Source organism: Dysidea avara, chromosome 5 (assembly GCF_963678975.1).
Source record: "Dysidea avara chromosome 5, odDysAvar1.4, whole genome shotgun sequence".
NCBI classification, from domain to species: Eukaryota; Metazoa; Porifera; class Demospongiae; order Dictyoceratida; family Dysideidae; genus Dysidea; species Dysidea avara.
The window spans coordinates 29,324,746-29,345,129 of NC_089276.1; the positions used below are offsets into that span (position 1 = coordinate 29,324,746).

A 20,384-nucleotide genomic window follows, 5' to 3' on the forward strand; every position below is an offset into this window, starting at 1 on the left:
TAATTAAAAGCACACAAAAAATTCGGAATTTTCAACTAGAGTAGGGACCATAACACATCAATAAAAAGTACTGAAACAAGCTGGAGTAGTGCATGATATTAATTCACAGTAAAACTGTTATATCCCTACTGTGCATTTCCATTATGGTATCTTGAGCACAGTAAGGACATAATACTTCTTATTGTTTTACTGTGAATTAATATCCAGCTTGTTTCAGTATGTTTTATCGATGTGTTATGGTCCCTACTCTAGTTGAAAATTCCAAATTTTTCTGTGTACTTGTTTGTTAACTTTTTTTTGTAAATAATAATTATGACTGGTGAACCCACGCATACCGCATCTGAAATGGTACCACGCGCCCCAATTATTGTCTGAAAAGTGAAGTAACCATTACGCTTCGTTGTCAGCTATGTTCAACCCCGTTACGCAACATTTCAAATCAATAACTGTTCAAAAAGCACCTTTGCAATCCACGCATACCGAAAGAAAGTGCCGCGCGCCCCAGTTATATCAATTATCATCTGAAAAGTGAAGTATCCATTACGCTTCATTGTCGGCTATGTTCAACCCGTTACACAGCAGTATGAATCAAGAACTGTTTGAAAAGCACCTCTGATATCAAAATAGCCGCTATGACAAATACGGACGATTTCCATTACGAAGGGAAACCATCACATGCTATTGCCAAATCGACACTTTTTGCTGTCAGCAAAGATGAATGGTACACAAAGGAGGACATTGGTAAGTCCATGAAGAATGCATTGTACGTACTGCGGTATGCCAAAAGGCACCTGTTGGGTTGAAGCAATGTCAAACGGTGAAAAAATCAAGCCCGTAGCCTTAGCCGTTATCGAGTTACTCTTGTCTGAAGGCACCAGACTCACTTAATTACTTACTCAGTCAGTAGAAAATTCCATTAAATAAATTATTTTTAAAATTCCATAGCAACTTGTTGAAAGCATTTTGGGTCGATCTGAAAGTTTGTTTGGGCTTAGTTTCACCTAACCAATACTGCCCGATTGTCGTTAGGGGAAATTGAGGCTGTTTTCTGTGTGATATTATTTCGTGGGCCACGCCTACTCCTTTGTGGTCCCTACTGTACACTACTATCATAGTGTATGATACTACACAACACAGTGGAGGTTAACATCAGCTTTGATTTACTCAAAACTGATTAATTGGATAGTAGCCAATGTCAGACTGATACTGATTATTGAACTGATTATCGGTGCAACACTACTTGGTGGGAAAATTGATCGGTGGGTAAGAGTTCATAAATGTAAGCCAACTCTGTTCACAAAGTTGAAACCCATGGTGAAGGATAATAACATCTTTCATATTCATGAAAGATACGTATGTACGCTAATCTGGACACACATACAGTATAAAGGGTGTACATATTTACTAACCTGTATGGCTTAGTTATTCAATGAATTTGGGAACATCTAGAATATTACTATCACTTAACTATAAGTTTTCTTACCTGTACAGTTATGTCCATTAACCAGTTGGTAGCCCTCACGACATCTACAAAAATACCCACCAGGTATGTTGGTACAATTCTGCTGACATATTCCTGGTATGGCACATTCATCAATATCTGCAGTAGTAACACTATGATAAAGTTTCAACAATAATAAACTGTTATACAATACCTATACAACGACCATCCTCAGTCACAGATTTAGATGTGTCACTACAGGAACAATGATAAGACCCTACTGTGTTGGTACAAACGTCTTCACATGGTGGTGGATTATTATCACACTCATTAATATCTACAATAACATGTATTTCACAAAGCGTAACCCCAAGCTCTTCTATGTACTGACCAATACACAAGTTGCTATCTGCTCTATATCCAGTGTTACAAATACATTGATAGCTTCCTACAGTGTTATTGCATATTTGTTGGCATGGGAAAGGATCATCTCCACACTCATCATTGTCTGTAACAGAGCAAGTGTAAGATTATATGCTATATGGTAAGGGGATATCTGTGCATATACATTATGTGAACAGTACACATTATCCATTGAGTAGGTATTCATAAAACATACCATCACAAGTTAATCCATTAGAATTCAGAGTGTAGCCATCATTGCAAGAACAGTTGTAACCACCCACAGTGTTGATACAAACTTGATCACAAAGTGAAGTCATTTCAGCACATTCATTAGTATCTATAATAATAATAAGGTAAGATTACATATTAAACCAGATCATTACAATAACTGATATTCTTAAAGTAAAAAAGAATAACTTTAATGTATTCTTCAGCTGGGTTAATCCTTCAGTGGAATTTTTCAAAGTCAATTAGTTTAGGTGTCCACAATGGACCAATTTGCAATTTGCAATTTGTGCTGCACTTGCAATAAGTGGTCATTATATTACTGTAAACTCAGATCTACTGTTATAAGTATTATAAAGGTACAGCAAGTTTAATATACTATAACAATACACTACCTCCATATATAAAGGCACATACTGTGATTATCTCTAGTATAAATGGGCTATTCATTTCCAGAGTAAAGTATATCAGTCTTTATACTTACAGATATGTACCAACATACCATTACAGCTTCGTCCATTTTCATGTAGCCTATATCCATTATTACAGTAACACTGATAACTCCCCACAGTGTTAGTACAGCCTTGATCACATGGAGATGGCGATGCTTGACATTCATCAACATCTGTGGGTCATGTAAGCAGTACAGTAAAATGAAATTAACAAGCTGACACATAGCTTGTACATAATGTAATAATGACAATGAAGTAGTAGGTGTAGTAAGTAAATTTTGTAAACTCATAGCCAGGATGTAATAGCAGTCACAGTATAGTAGTTCCATGATATCTTTGAATTATTATCAGGAGTGCATCAAATTCTATGGACAAAGGAGCATGTAACCCTGTAAACAGCGAAATTCAACATGGCTGCCATGTGCTACAAAAGTAACTTTATAAAATTCCGTATTAGTACATTATATATAAACGCATGCTCGAGTATGTCATGTTACCGGCATTACTGAAACAAAGCTATGGAAACAAAGCTATGGAAACAAAGCTATGGAAACAAAGCTATGGAATGAAGCTGAATGGCACAATGGAAGAATAGTAGCACAGGCATAACAGGGTAGCCTTTCAGTATTCACAAGCGATGTGACATTACTTGACTCGACCATTATATAGTTATCTCTCGACTTGAAGGCGACCTATTAAAGCCAGCTTGGCTGCCTTCACAGAATACAATGATGTGGCGGCTTATTCTGCACATCCCTACTGCACATAAAGATAATGTATAAGGAATTTTTTAGTATACCAAGATCGAGATACTCTAATAGAGCAGTCACTCTAATAAAGCAGTCATAGTATTGGAGCAGTGTGTAGCAAGCTATATAAGGATTTTATGTACTTTATCAGTGATAAATGCATAGTTGGTGAGGTGGGCAGCTGTTGTCAGCTGGTTGTGACCTTTTATTTCTTCCAAACCAGACAATGTAGTGCCTCAGTTCATTTTGACTCCCCATTTCCATAAGTCTGAATCTGCCCCTGGATAGTGTAGCCGATGATATACATAGTAACACTGGATACCATGTTTGAATTCACCTGTTGTATTAGTAGTGTATGGAGTTATATGTTCTCCATAGGATTCGATGTGCTTCTGCTATTATCAACTTTTGGATGATATGAATTTAAAGTTTCTGTTGCAATTGCTATGATAGGACACTTGAGAATAGCCAGGTGAAATAATGGTGAATTCAGTCATCTATCATCTTAATTGGTGAGAGAATGCAATTAAGTTTAAAACTGTTTCATAAAGTGATATATAATCTATCTAGAATCATTGTATTTTCCCTAGAGATGTGTCCATAATAGAGGTGTATTCATAAATAATTTAAAAAATTAAAGTATGGGAAATGGATATTGCCAAAAAAACAAACAATTAAACAAGGCAACTAAAAACATGGGAGTGTGTATAGCAGTAATCTCAATCATGCTTTCTAATTATCCAATGACATCAATAATTTGGGTGGTATCTCAGTATTATAACAATACCATGGTGCTCCAATGTAACCATACCTTAACGATAATATCGCAATATCAATATTATATATATATACTATGGTTTTCACCAATATAGTGTCTGTGACAGCCCTTTTTAGGCTTTTAGACTATTATATTGAACCAAAACAAACACATGATGCTACTGGAGACAAGTGCCTGGTATTTTTAATTCCAGCATAAGATCAGAATACCCTAATAGAATAATCAACTACTATAATTTATAACAGTCACTTCACCTTGATAAACAGTGTGTCCTCATATTTTTCTACATGATATACTGGGTACTAAAATTCCAATACTGCCCAGTTCTATCAATCATTCTATTGTTGTGTCCTCCAGTGACAGATCTTAGTAGGTTTCTGAGGTTTTGATTGACACCCCATTGTACTACTAAACCTTCTACCGTATGTGAGTTTTATTAGAAGTCATCAATAATGTGTGCTCTGAATAAAACATGTAATACACAACTATTCTGTTTTCATTGTGTTTGTAATGAAGGAAAAACAAATCCCAGAGCTAGCCATGGGCTTTGCAATTTGAATGGGGCTACAAAATCAACACACAGCTAAGCTATGAAAAAAGGGCTCGACTGTTTGTGTGTATATAATTTGATGCTGTACACATGCATGTCATCACCACAAGCTAAAAATAATAATGTGACACTTACCCTCACAAAATGTTCTTCCAGTCAGTCGATATCCAGGTACACAACTGCACAGAAAACTTCCAGGAGTATTGGTACAGTTGTGTTGACAAGGGTTGTTAGTACACTCATCAATATCTAAACATGTGTAAATTTCATTAATAACAATAACACAGGCAATTATTAATGTATGATCAAATCAGTTGCAGAACCATTAAAAAGGAAGCTCATAAATACATAAATGTGAGTGTCTAAATTATAGGTAGGAAGTTAACTAGATTTTGAAAACCCTATTTGATTTGACAAATCTTAAAGAGCATATAGCTTAATCTAGTGTGCTACATACTCCTAAGTAGCTGCATATATGTGAATGTGACCCGCTGAGCGAAAACTCGACTAGTATACATATTTAAATAAACAGCATAAAAAACAGTTAAGTGCTACAAAAATTTTTGTAAATTGAAACAATACTCAAACTTATATATCAAAAGGTTTTCCTCTTCATGGAGAGTAGGAATGTTTTAGTTTCGTTTCTATACCATGAAGCAAAGTGAATTGTGTTCATTTATGTTGTGGTAAAACGTAAATTTACTCTTACCATTTCTAAGCTTGAATAGCTTTCTTGCTTACAGTAAAAACATGGCTATAGACACTGGCCAAAATTGTATTTTGAAGAATTTCCTAGTTATGGTAAACACAAAGAGACAAGTCCCAACTCCATAGCCTGTTGCACCCATGAATTATTATTGATTAAATGAGCACCTGTAATTTATTTTCAGTATAGCTAGTCACTGTACAAATCAATTGTTTTACACCTACAAGTACACTACAGTTACCATCATACTGGAGTACTACCTCCCCTCAGATAATGACTCATTAATGTATTAGTGTGGTATCATACAGTATGGTAGTAACCTTAAATTCATTGGTCTACCCTAGAATGCTGCTAACAAATAATTATCTTACTATACATGATGCAATGCACTTTCATAATAGAGTTTTAACAGCATGTTTAGTAGGGCTCTCCCTGTGCTGCCCAAAATTCTATCACTAATAACTACCATAGAAATATCATATGTGATGAAAATCACTTACGGACTAGTCTTAGTCCAGCTAACATCAATTGCAGCAATAAAAGAAGAAAGCACTTACAGACAGCTGGATATTGAATTTTGAGCTGGCCAAAATCTAAATTTTGGTCTATTTGCTTGCTTGCCTGCTTGCTTACTTTGCCTACCTGTCTTCCTGACCACAGTTGCAAGGCTAGAGGTCAAACAAAGCAGTACACAGCCATCATTATACAAACTCACGGGTCGTACGTATCTTTTCTATTTTCAACAAGTGTCTGCCTCCTGCCCTTCACCTTTCTTTAAACCATTCAAAGGCATTAGTTTTTCATGTTAATAGAGGAGCATAGTTAGATGCCACAAAGCAATTTCAAGAGCTCAAGAGGGAGTAGATAGCTATGTGTAGCTGCACTTATAAAAGTATTGAAAAATCAAAATCAAAATGAAATGAATGATCTTAGTAGTAAGCAAGACATGGCATTGAACTACCTTCTTAATCAGTTTGTCCAGCATGGCAATCACAATACACAATGTAGACAGAAGTTCACTCAATTTGCATCGAGATAGAGATACTCTAATAAAGCACTCTTTTACAACAGCCACCAGAACAGTTGCACACATATATAGTAGCTATGCCATAGCAATAAAGTAAACGAAGTGGTGCATTGAAGGTTATCACAGAATAGGGATCCAAGACTTAAAGCATAAACAAGATATACAGATGACAGTATTGCAACATAACCATGTGGGAAATCCATTGACATGTCAATGTGAGAACTCTCTCATACAACTATGCTGTAATCCGGATCTTATTTCACTACTTTTCATCACTTGCATTACTGCTTTGTTTTAAAATTAATTATTTTATATATACTGCATAGATAAATTTATTCCTGCATATGCCACATAATCATACCTGTACAAGAACTTGAATCACTGTTCAATGAGTATCCACTACGACAAGAACACTCATAACTGCCATCAGTATTGGTGCACAAATGTTCACAAGGAAGTGGTGACATGTTACACTCATTATCATCTGTGAACAATATAACAGAAGTAATAGATGAGCTAACTACACATACTCAAATTATTCACAATGCCATAATATTAAATTTATCACTCAGTTTAAGACTATGTATACACTTTCGTACAGTATGTCTACATCATGCATTACATCCATACTGGTGGACTTGTAATGAATTATATGCATGCTTTTCTGTTCATTAATTGTGTGTGCGTGTGTGTGTGTGTGTGTGTGTGTGTGTGTGTGTGTGTGTGTGTGTGTGTGTGTGTGTGTGTGTGTGTGTGTGTGTGTGTGTGTGTGTGTACAAAGAGTATGTTTGGGTACCATGTGTGTTGTGTGTGTGTTCATGTCTCTATCTGGGTGGTTAAAAATGTGTCTGCATACTGCAAGCAGCCTGTATGGAAAAGGAAGGCTGCATATCAACAGTGTTGCACTTTTAACAAGTTTAATTGTGATTTTATACTGGGTCAATCCATAGATTATATTAGTCCAAAACTTAATCTTCGGTCAATCAAATTTATTAAAATGGTTTGGGGCATTTTCAGATTATTTTGTTTCTCACTATATCAACTACATACATACTGAGATACAGTAGTGTTTGTGGCAAACACTTGACTATTGACAACTGACATTTACTGTAGTCTCACATATGAATAATAACAATGAAATTAACAAATGTTGTTACTTTCATGACCATATCAATACTACTACATTACAGGTACAATGTGGCTACATTTCATAGTATAGTTGACAACTAAATTAAGAATTTGATATCATGTATTTTGAAGGTATGATTTTGCTGCCCTTTTACTGTACGTGTGCAAACTTACCACGACACCGATCTCCAATCAATGTATATCCAGTATTACAGCTACATTCATAACTTCCTGGTGTGTTGACACAGATTTGATCACAAGGAATATTGTCACATTCATTATCATCTACGTAAATGGGAAATACTTATAACATGTGACACATGCATGCAGATCTTACCTGTGCAATTTTGCCTGTTAATTAGGTGGAAACCATTCCTACAGGAACACTCAAAACTACCAATAGTGTTCAAACAGTTTTGTTGACATGTAGATGATTCAGCACATTCATCAGTATCTAAAAACAAAGTCATAGAAAATGTGCAGTAAACATGAGTTGCTTGTACGTATCTTTTAAATAGAGAAGCATTTAATAATTGTGATTCATGCAAAGTACTGACAGTAAGTTGGTCATATATTTTAGGTTTAAGGAAGAAAATCCATCCCTCCTGGAGGAAGACTGAGTGTGGCCCCGACTAGACATTGGGTGACGTGCAGTTCGAATCCTGCGGTTGGAGGGATTTTTTCCTTGCTTTGGCCCCTTTTCTGTTATACCTTATCAGCCAGTAAGTCAAGTCACTAGGTCTAAGTCCTTGAAATTAGGTTAGGTAATCCTAAGGCTGCAGCACATGTTGCTGTCAGACCCTCAGTGCTGGTCACTGTGAAGCGCTAATAATAATAATAATAATAATAATATATGTACACATGCAGTCATACTATAGTTGCTTGTGTAAAAATCTTAAGCTCTCATTATTTGGGACTTATGTATTGGAAGACACCAAGCAATACAACACAGTGAAAATAAAATATAACACCATTTCAGAGATTCTGAAGTCCTGGAGACATTCCTCCAAACTCCCAGAATAGAATCCTAGTCTGCACAGGGCCATAGCAAGGCCAAAAATGTGGTTATATCACATATGGGTATGCAAAGCATGTTAACTAAGGGGGTATGGGGGCATGTCTCCACATGAAAAATTTGAACCCTCTGAGATTGAATTTGGAAGCAATTCTGACTGAAATTGTCAATGCAGATTGGCAACTGAAACCTACTGCTTTGTTAAACTTATTGTACAGTATTGACTGTTCTTTTAGGATACACTGCTCTATTAGAGTATCTAAATCTGTTTTTCAAAATTTTAAGTGGCTGAAAAGTGAGCCAGCCTAAATCAAACCAGCCAGACCACTTGCTATGGTCCAGCTGTAGTACACTTCAAATGCCACTGTATACCAATATTAGCCCCCACTCTCTGGCTAGCTGCTCCATCAGTCCTAGGTTGAGAGATACTTTTGCTGAAACTATTTATTTGCAATCTTAATTTATATACAGATTTGACAAAATTTGTACTCCAGTTACCACAATAAATGATCAGCCAAAACTTTATTTGAATTAGCAAGAACCATGTGCAGTAATTTGTGTTGAATTAGTGAAGAATAGCTGTTTCAGTAATTTATACACCCCTATCCAGGAATCAAAGTGGGAATTACTCCTTTGCAGAGGATGTATGATATACCATAATTTGCTTCGTGTAAAAATATTTTTGTATAATTTACGTGAATGGCTGCTCTATTAGAGTAATTTGATCTTATGTAAAAAAATATGTGTAAAAATAATCTTTCGTATATACAAGGTTTGCATACAAAAATTATTTTACAATGAAAAAAGCTAATTATAGTAAGTTTTCTAGCTCATAGCATGAAAAAAATGCTAAAACTTTGTGTGCAAACAATCTGGGAGCATATCTCAGTTTGACAATCATGTTTTGGATTTGAGAAGGTAGTAGGTAGCTTTATTTGTAAATACAAACTTATAAACTGTTAAATGTTTACTCTACCATTGTGTAAGTCAGAAAGTTCATAAATTTATTTGCACATGTAGTTACAGCTAAATGTTAATATGCAGTCAGTCTTAGTGCATCCCTGTATCTGTATTACTTATAGAATTATATAATCCTTCTCCATTTTAATGCTCAAACTATAGCAGCAGCTGGGGGTTGACCCCACACCACTGACCTACTATTACATTTAGATACTGCCCTTTGAAATATCCAAGCTATACCCCTGAATGTATGTATATATAGAGAAAATAGTATTGATTGTGAAACAGGCACATACCATTACAATCATGTCCACGTATCAAATCAAACCCTTCCATACATGTGCAGAAATATCCACCAATTACATTGTTACATGTATGGTTACATGGTGGAGGTGAAACAGCACACTCATCAATATCTATGATAGTATGTCAACAATCTTCACTGGCACAAATTTCCACAACTTTTGATCTGATATTACCTGTGCAGTTACCATCTGCTGTTGGGAATTTTGTGGTGTCATTGCAATGACAGCGATATGATCCAGGTAGGTTTTCACACCAGTCACTGCATGGCCGTGGAGTACCCCCACATTCATTGATATCTGTGATTGTTATAATAACATGGTATATGATATACAGTATCTATGAACGAGACTGCATTTGTACTAACCATAACAATAGTTGTTACTCAGATAATATCCCTCATTACAACTACACTCATAACTTCCTATTGTATTGATGCATTGATGGTCACCACAAGGAAATCCCATCTCACATTCATTAATATCTGTAAAACAAGCAGTGTAAAACATTACGTGCACTAAAGAAAGTTCAGATAGTCACCAATTACAATAAAATAAGTACCATTACTTGTGGGACTTTTGTGTAAAGTACAAGTGCAAGTACTGTCTGTAACTGAATTCAAGGGAATAATTATCAAGAGTTCATTCATTATGATGAGCTTTTGGTACAAGTGTTCTTCAATAGCATAAAGCAAGTATAAGCACAATCACTGTTGATAAAAGTTTAATACACACAAAGCAATTCACACAAACTAAAGATGTAAGGAGGAGTTCAGGTAAGTAATGTTAGGATTAGTGAGGAAGTACTTAACAAAGCATAACAGAAAAAGTGTAAATGTAAGTATGCTCATGTACTTGGCATCTGAAAGTGCATGTCATTAGTAACAAATGTATTGTATGTGACAACACAATTCTAAACATACCATCACAAGAAATTTCATTGCTATTCAGTAAAAATCCATTATAACAAGAGCAGTCATAGCTTCCCACTGTGTTGTTACATACTTGATGACACCGATCAGTATTTTCATCACATTCACGGATATCTGTTCATTTATAAAAAGCAAGACATATGCGTGTTCCTTCAGTACAACGCATCTTATATATATATAACTTAAACATGTAGTTATCACCAGGGTTTGTGAAGTAAACCAAAGAGCGAGTGGGCTAACTTTACAAATGGAAATTACTGTACATACTGTAGTACAGATCGAAGCATACAAGAGAGAGAGAGAGAGAGAGATGGAAGTGCACCCTAGGAAGTCTATGACATGCCCCTAGGCAATTTGTAGGAAACAGAAGTACTGGACTGTTATTTAAGAGTATTTCTACTGTGTTGTAACAGATAAATTAAGTAGCAACCCAAAATTTTATGAGATATAAAATGTGACTGTTCTATTAGAGTAATGGGCTACTCTATTTGAGTACCTTATCTTTTGTACAAGAATTCACCAACAAAAGTAGGATGCATGCCCCCTTGTTACCACTGCTTATGGTTATCACAACAATATTATTAAATAGCCTGGAAAGAGAATTGTTTCTGGTTGTTAGCATTTTAAAATTCACTAAATGTAACCAGGTTAGCAAAAGGGACCTTCCACACACATCCAATTCTATGAAATTTGAAGACCACAACTTAGTGTACAAAAAACATATAAACCTGAAAGCCACTTCATCAATTAGATGATGTTGGTGCTCAGTACTGACAAAATTGCAAGTCAATAGTGTTTGCCCAGCTGAAGTTATTAGTTGTTAAAGTTGGTGAATTGGATGTGTGCGAAAGAGCCTTTTTCACAAATCTGGTCACAAATAATGACTAACTGACTGACTGACTGACTGACTGACAAACAGACTGAATGACAGACTGACTGACTGACTAATTCACTGGTTGATATACATATTGGCAAAATACTATGTAACTATTAAGAATCAAAGATACATGTAGAGAAAAATACATATATGTACATATACTCATACATACATATATGGTAATTAATTAGGGCACACAAAGTTTTTCAAATACATCAAAATGCACACAAATATTTGTGTTGCTTTCTATATTAACAGACTACATGTCTCCAACTATAAACTTTCTATTTTCTACGGGCTAATAAGATTACTGAATGCACACAAAATTGAACATACCTGCACACATACAAATAAGCATATTGTCACTATAAAAATTGTTTCCTACCAAAACAAGTTTGACCATTTTCATGTAGTCTATATCCATCATTACAGTAACATTCATAACTTCCTGGATAGTTTGTACACCCTTGTTGACATGGGGATGGTCTTGCTGCACACTCATTAATATCTGTTGATCAAGTGAAACATATTGAATGAATATTAGCAACAGCAATCAATGCAATGGTAAATTAATACATTTCCCATGTTCAGTTTGTATCACCAATTATGGCAAATTATAACATTTAATAACAGCAAGCAGAACAGATGATGCTTTGTGGATTGATTGCAAAGGCACTTTTCATACTGTTCCTATGTAACGGGATGAACATAGTTGACAAAGAAACATAATGGGCAGTTAATCGTTAGTTGGGGCACATATTTAGACAAAAAAATAAGTTTGGTGTGATTCTTTTTTTCTTTTTGATGTGGTATACATCGGTTCACCTCAGTTACAAAACAGTAAACTAACAAGTACAAGGTGACATCAGGATTTTAAGTTTGTCTATAGACTATAGTAGACCTTAAACATCCACAAGTACATCTTCAGGTATATAGGTGACCTTCCTTGTTTACTCTTACTGTATTTATTTATATGATCCCAAATAGAACTTTAAAATTCCTATTACATTTTCCTTGTATTTAACTAAAGTTTCTACTAACAGACTGCCTGATTGATGCCTTCAGCCAAACATTACTCAACTGTAGTTTATGGCTATGGCTTTAATTTTCTTCGCTGTTTGATGTTGCTTAAGCCCAATACATGACTTTTCTCCAACCATAACAGTTAAAATGCAGGCATCATGCATGGACGTACAGTACTTCCACGTGGATTACCAAAGGGGAATTCCACGGAACCCCTAGATCTGCCAATTCTAGTTTGCATTTAAAATCCTAAAATTCAAGAGAAGCTTTGTTGACGGCCAAAATGCTGTGTGCCAATAAACTCAAAATTTCGCACATGTAGGGTACATAAATATATTACATAAAATGCTACCAGAAACACACTAACCATTGCAAAACGTATTCTCCACCAATTCATATCCACTATTACAACTACAGCGATAGCTTCCTGGGGTGTTTGTACATTGGTGATGGCATGGATTTTGATTGCTAGCACACTCATCAATTTCTAAAAGGTACAGAGTAGATATTGACTAAACAGTGAATATATACAGCAATTTAATTCACATGTATGTGCAAGTATGATATACACTGTAGTATATACTTTGCATAAGCCACTACAGCATATTTCATACATACGTGCATGTACATACCAGTGCAAGATCCATTAGCATTCAAATGATATCCTTCTCTACAAGCACATGTATATCCGCCATCCATGTTAGTGCAGATGTGTTCACATAGACTTGGCCTTATTAAGCACTCGTTGACATCTGCATACAGATAATAGAATGATCCACAGTGTGTATGTTACATAACATAATTTTTTTTTCAAAAGCAGTTTTCAACAACAGTATTGAACTTCCACTGAGAGACTTTTAAGATTCAGATGGCTTAAACTTTACAGGTTGGGATAATTATTTCATGTATGAATTGATGTAACATTAAAACAAAGTATAGCCCCACGAAAATGGGTTACATTGACATGCATACAGTACTGAAAAAAATGTAATGACTTTTAACGATTTAATTTGTAACTACAATCAAGATGATTAAGTACTTATTATTTATGTGAATGCTCTATTAGTCGTAAGAGTACACCATACGTACATGACTGCTCTATTAAAGTATGACAAATTGAAAAAGAGTCTTTTGAAATACTCCTTTTTCCTTTCTAGATCCTTCCCTGTGAGGAATGGGTATTAGTTTTAGTTTGCCATGAAGTGTTGTATTGCATTTTGTTGCTCACTACTTTAGTGTTGCCACTAAAAGTAATGGCGTGATAGCTTCCTGCTAGTAAACTTTGAGCAGTTTCCTGCAACTGTTAAAAACCCTCTTTCCCCGTACCCCTGATACCTTCATAGGAGAAACTACTATACTTTGCAGCACAGAGTTTATGAAAGTTTTATTTTATAATAAAATGATCAAATTCCATGCAATGAATGAAATAGTAGAGTGGCATATAGTATTATAGTGTGAACAGTAAACGTCATCTATGATGCAATCATAAAACTTTTTGCCTAATTTGCACTCCTTATGACATTGGAGATTTGATCTTTGGTGACTTTTATAGCAATTTCGCACTAAAAATTGATCATTTCAGTCTTAGTCTCCCTGATGCATTATTTGACATGGTTAAAACATGCTTTCAAGTTGATGAAGAGTTTTACTTGAAGTCAATGGTGTAAGGGACTGTAAGTCATGCACCACCATATGTCATGCAGTTCCCACTTCTCTATGTTATGCACCATCACAATACAGCAAGTAGATTTGCAGATGATGGTTACCATGCTTGATAGGCAGTAAGTTGCATAAAACATGTAATCTCGTGATTAAAAAATGTATAGGATCTTAACCAGGAAAATTGATCAAATTGAGGTGTTTTACTATGTCACAAAAGAAGCACCATTATAAGCACTAGGAATTATGGACTATCATATAATCAGTACCTGCCATGGACAATCGTTGAACACTTGACTGGGCAATACTACTACTTGAACAAACTCAAGGTCAAATTGCTAAGCACCAGAAATCACTCTGTATTTAGATGTACATCTTAATGTGTTACTGCATGCATTAGTTTCAGTAACTTTGATGCTTTTAAAATGATTTATAACGTGCAATGCAGCCATCCATGCCCGCAGGTAGTAGTACCACAGGATAGCTCTTGAGGCACTAGTCACATGTACCGAGTGCGGATGACGTCACTAGTTGTACAGTGACGTTATGAGTGGCAAAGCAAAAGATGTGTAACTTATGGTCCCTTACATTTTATGATTACAACCCAAAGTTCTAATCATTTATATTAGCCATGAAATTCTATAAAATTACCTGCTCACTGCTAATTACAGTAACCCCAGGGGGAAATAAATTTAAAGAATTTTTATGACTACTTACAAGTCAATGTTGTGCTACACTAACTTTTAACAACTAGATAGTCTTCATCTATGTTAACTGAGTACTAAATATTAGACAGAAGAAACAACCTCTGAGACGAAGAAACTGAATGCATGGTTTTGCATGAAGAAGATCATAATATTATAGCCTTGAGACTGTGAGGTAAGCAGGAAGATCAAATATGCATATGGGTATTGACATTGGTTTAATTCAATGTCGGTGTTTCTGTAAAGACTTTTAACAGGAGTCCGGGTTATGGTGCAACAGAGTATAACTTTTGTAAATATTTGTTTTTTGCATTTTACACATGTACACTGTTTTACTCCTAGCACACCTTCACAGTTATTTCCATTCAGTATATATCCAGTACGACAGCTACAACGATAACTTCCAATTGTGTTAGTACAATGGTGTTCACAAGGGCTGCTAATGCACTCATTGATATCTGAAAACAATCAAAACAGTTTTAATGGTTATTTATACAGTATACAACACCACACTTACCATTACACCTGGTACCACTTAAAGCAAACCCGGGGTCACAGGAACACTGATAACTTCCAATATCATTAGTACAAGTGTGTTGACATGGATTTGAGACACATTCATCAACATCTGCATGTAAAGGTTATTTAAAAATATAAGTAATCACATTTATCAAGCTTCACAAGTATGAACTTGTTTTAGGCAAACTAAAAATGTACTAAACATTCACACATAGTGTACCAGAACAAGTTAATCCATTGTTATCCAGCCTGTATCCATGGCGGCATGAACAGACAAAACTCCCTTGAGTGTTGGTACATCCTTGTTCACATGGTTGTGTTGTTGTACATTCATTAATATCTGCAAATAGAAAAATACGCAATCAAATCATCATTTGTATGCATAAGTGTTATCAGACATAAATACTATGCAAATGCATAATCTAAAATGTTTTGCATTTTTAGTAAACAGGTATAGTAGGGCAGCTTAATGGCAAATTTGGACATTCTGGATGGATGGATGTGGACATTCTGGATGTGGACATTCTGGACAAAAGCACCAAACTTTCTCCAAATGTTGTCTACCCTATTACCTTTCAATTTCCAATAGGAACCAGATTGTACTTTTATGGCTTCCCAATTATTTATGCATTTAAAGTATCTGATGTAATGAAATCAAGTGAACATGAAGTCATACATGTGTTCCCATGCATTTTCTCATCATAGCGTCAATATTATATTACATAATGGCAAAAATCAGCTGTCAGGGGCGTAGCCAGGATTTTTTGAAGGGGGGTTCTAGCACCAGCATTGAGTCCGCTGAGGGACTTTCAATATTTTAATACATCAAAACTCAGCAAATTACTATACTTTATGCAAAAAGTACATTAATTATAATGCATTAAGTGCCCCTGGGATGAAGGTAGTACTAGATAAAGTCACCTAGTGGAAACAGACAGCATAACACATAGAGACACATAATAGTAATCTGTAAGTGATGGTTATATCTTACTGTGGTATAGGAGCCATAAATCCACTAATACAAATGACAATCAAAACAATATAGCTATACAATTATGCATAGCATGAATTCATTTTGCATAACACAAGTGATAAATTACTGGAGCTCTATATCTTTAAATACTGTACACCAAAGCTATAGCAGTATAAGGTCATGCTAAGTCTTGCATTTAATGTTGGAATGTCTGAAAAACTTCATATGGACATGGATATTTACATGCATGTTCTATTTAGAGTATACCTGACTGCTCTATTAGAGTATATACCTGACTGCTCTATTAGAGTATATCGATCTTTTAACAAGTTTTGAAGAGGGCTCATGTTACCTCTGTAAATCCTTCCCTGAGAGATGAATGTAAGTTTTATCAATTGTTGTATTGTGCCATTACACTATATTGCTCACTCATTTTGTCCTGTCACACTAAATGGTGTGTTAGGATCCTGCTTGCAGAAGTCTAACTTTTGCAGGGGGGGTATCTGAACCCCCCGGAACCCCCCCTCCCTACACTCCTGAGCTGTAGTAAAGCATTCACACATATGGTTGTCATTGACAACACATATGGTTACCAATGACAACTACCTTTTACTTGTGGGATTGAGATTTTGAATACTTTCTAAGATAAATAGCCTATCTGTATGTTGACATTAAGTTAAGTGTTGTTAAATAAACAAATGTACTTGAACTAAAGTTTTAAATATGGATTGGAGTATGTGTCTGACCTGTCAGCAAAAGACACTGACATGCCAACTCAATACAAAAAGGAGACAGAACCTGTTAGGCCATACCTATTTGATCTTATGCTACGCGGGAAAAATTATTTTAAATTTGGGTAGGTAGGTCGGTTTGAAAATGAAAATGATAAAAATTTTAAACACAAGCATACAAAATGAATGTAGCTATAATAGTACATACACAGTTAAAAATCTAGATTTCATATTCTTCTAGTAGCATCAGATTTAAACATAGATCTCCCAAAGAGCTTTCCCATCGTATTCTACAATGTTAGAGCATTGGACGATCTTCAATGTTCCCTTTTGGACTATATCACGAGGGTGTTGTCTTTAATTAAGAACACGTGATCCGCACACGTGATTTTCAAAATTATTTCATTTGAAGAAAAATGCAGTCGGTCGGGCCCGCGCAACATAAGATCAAATAGGTATGGCTTTAGTAGTATACAACTCATTTGCTTGAAACTTTGCTAGTTGTCCTAATGTTCCGTAATGATATTACAACTGAAGAACTAGTGCAAAACAAGGTAACATGGCATAAGTCTTGTTATATAAAATTAGCAATGAGAAATTAATGAGATCATCAATTCAAGCTACTGTAGGAAGCAGTATTTACGATTTCAGGTGTGAAGTCCCATTGATGCTGGTCAACAGATACGATGGCTCGTCATGTCTTGTCTTACTTATCTTACCAATTGCATGAAAAAGTTCGAGGTTATATGTGACCGGATTTCATATAACCCGGCTTCCACACACACAAAATCAAACTTACGTTTTTAACAGGAATGGCTAATACACCACTCTGTATTTCCTTCAGGACTGGCAAGTCTGGTTTCTGCAGAAAGCTTTCTTTCGACCCTGTCAAAGCCAAGAGTGAAAGATTGGTGCTATTAAATGGCTATGGCTTTGTTTTAATGGGGTAATAATGTCACAGGTGTAGTAATAGGGGCAGTGGGTGGGCTTAATATAGCAGTATAAAAGTATAAAATGGAGCAAGAAGATGAATGGAATCCAGAGGCCAAGCTTGGGCCCTCCATGGCTCTCAAATTGATTGAGAACATTATTGGCGAGCTCTCTGTGAAGTCCCAGCTCACTACACACACTCAAAAAAGCTTCCAAAAACAGGGCATATTTGGGTATCAGAACTTATAGACCCACACAGTGATAGCTAGTACATAGATGAATAATTGGTGCAAATTTTGTTTGCACAGCTGTAGGCACTGGGAAGTTACTACACAATGATTATTTAATATTGCCATATCTCCTAACGAAGCTTTGTACGTCGAAGCTGCATGGGTTTTCTCAAATCCAGTCACATTTGACCTTGGTGTTTAGAAGGAGATAAACATAGTTTGATATAGGGAGAAAGTTCTAGCACATTTTCCACAAGAGCAAGAACAAAATGATGACAATAATAAAATTATGGCTTTTGAGCAAGGTACAGTATATATACAGGAGATATTAAAACAGGCTGTGCCACACAAGATCAAATGGTGTTGTTTGTGAAAAGACATTACAAGTTACAAAGGTTTTTATTTTCATGGTAAGTTTCTACCTGGCTGTCAGCAACAGACCCTAGTATCTGTGATACTAAAATAATGGTCTTGACTTAAAATGTCAAGATTCCACCAATTCATAGGTAAGCCTCACAATCTCACAAACACTTTTTTGATTTCAGTAAGCACACACCAGCTACTGTTTAGTCTCATCATTTATTGGAGAGACAACATCCATTGCTTCTCTATGAAAATTCACAGAGAAACTAGGTCTAAAAAGATAGTAAACCATCTATATGACTTAAGTCTAGGTGCACAAGCCAAGACATGGTTCTTGAAATAGAAAACCAGTTAACAACTTCTGTTTGTGAGGAATATATGAAGAGAAGGGAGTTGTAAATTTTCTGTTTACTGTTGATGCACTTGACAACCTTGAACACAATCCCTCAAGTACCACAGCCAAAAGCCATTTTGTTCTCTTTCAACAATCAAAATAGAAGCTGACACAAGGCTGGTTATCCGAAGCTTTTATGAATGGCCATAGCAACTGCATTGTTGATACAGATTTTAATTGGAAAGTTCCACCATCTTGTAACTTTCTGTCAAAGCCATAATATTTGGGTGGCCTTTGGTGCTGGAAAACACTTTATCACATAATTAAGTGCTATCTATCAAAAGCTTGGTACAGAGAGATCCATTACTCTATATACCAGTTTTTCATATACATAGTTTCACAGGTTGTGACACTACATCTTCACTTTATGGTTAGGGTAAGAGATCAGAATGGGTGGCCTATGTGGCACTCCACCCTTTATCTATTACAGATATTGATTCTCCACATTTCAAGTTGCTAGAACATTAATATATGACAAAACAAGAGAGCTACAATGTGTGAATAAAGCTAGAAAGGATATAATTTGCAACAAGGGTAGGCTGATGGAGATGCTATCCCAACACAGGAAGCACTGTTGCAGCATACCAAATGAGTGGCATACCAAACTGCAATATGGTGCTACAGTAAGCAAAATGAGCAATAGAAGTCACCTCTAGAAGGCTAGGGGTGGACACTTGATGAGTGCAATGTCTGGGTTGCAGTGTGGAGCACATTACCTATAGCTGCTAATGCTTGTAGTGAACTAGTCAAGTGTAAATGTAAGAGTGGCAGATGTTCATGCAGAAAAGCTGGTTGGTAGCGCACAGAGCTCTGTAACTGTCACTGCTTAGATTGAGAAACATACGATAGCTAATACTGAGTGTGACGATACTTGATAGACCACTAATACAGTAAAATTTAGTAAATTATCCTTCTTGATTGTACGTATTTAGTTGGATTTTGATTCATTGTGTTCTGTTTTGCAAACAGTACAGGTATCATCAACTGTTTTCTGATATTTGCTGAGCTATTATGATAATGAATAAAGAGCTTATAACTTGTGCAATTTTACATATGGATTACAAGACTACTGAAAACACTATACCGAGTGTTTTCAATGTTTCTTGTAGGTTTCTATGGTAACAGATGAGTGTTTAGGTTTCTATGGTAACATTCTACATGGAGTATATGCCTACAATAACCCTAACATGTCTTAATAATGAACTGATCAGGAGTTAGGCATCAAAACAAACTTCATTGCATTTGTAATTAAATGTGTGGGCGGGACCGATTTGATGGGTTTTTGGTTTACATAAATGATCACAACTCTGC

At 35.6% G+C, this 20,384-nt stretch overlaps 1 protein-coding gene across 2 annotated transcripts in view; it reads right to left on the reverse strand.

Moving 5' to 3' along the window:
- The window catches only part of LOC136255849 (fibrillin-1-like), a 146,449-nt gene that overhangs the window by 55,247 nt on the left and 70,818 nt on the right, over positions 1–20,384 (reverse strand). For both annotated transcript variants that reach the window (XM_066048736.1, XM_066048735.1), the window contains exons 38-56: positions 15,673–15,792; positions 15,451–15,561; positions 15,281–15,391; positions 13,203–13,322; positions 12,938–13,057; positions 11,933–12,055; positions 10,662–10,784; positions 10,107–10,223; positions 9,916–10,038; positions 9,733–9,852; positions 7,799–7,915; positions 7,636–7,746; positions 6,695–6,817; positions 4,736–4,849; positions 2,574–2,696; positions 2,061–2,183; positions 1,833–1,949; positions 1,656–1,778; positions 1,484–1,600 (exon numbers count right to left, since the gene is read on the reverse strand). In XM_066048736.1, the coding sequence (XP_065904808.1) occupies positions 1,484–1,600; positions 1,656–1,778; positions 1,833–1,949; positions 2,061–2,183; positions 2,574–2,696; positions 4,736–4,849; positions 6,695–6,817; positions 7,636–7,746; positions 7,799–7,915; positions 9,733–9,852; positions 9,916–10,038; positions 10,107–10,223; positions 10,662–10,784; positions 11,933–12,055; positions 12,938–13,057; positions 13,203–13,322; positions 15,281–15,391; positions 15,451–15,561; positions 15,673–15,792 (2,256 nt within the window). The remainder of the gene's footprint in view (positions 1–1,483; positions 1,601–1,655; positions 1,779–1,832; positions 1,950–2,060; positions 2,184–2,573; positions 2,697–4,735; positions 4,850–6,694; positions 6,818–7,635; positions 7,747–7,798; positions 7,916–9,732; positions 9,853–9,915; positions 10,039–10,106; positions 10,224–10,661; positions 10,785–11,932; positions 12,056–12,937; positions 13,058–13,202; positions 13,323–15,280; positions 15,392–15,450; positions 15,562–15,672; positions 15,793–20,384) is intronic.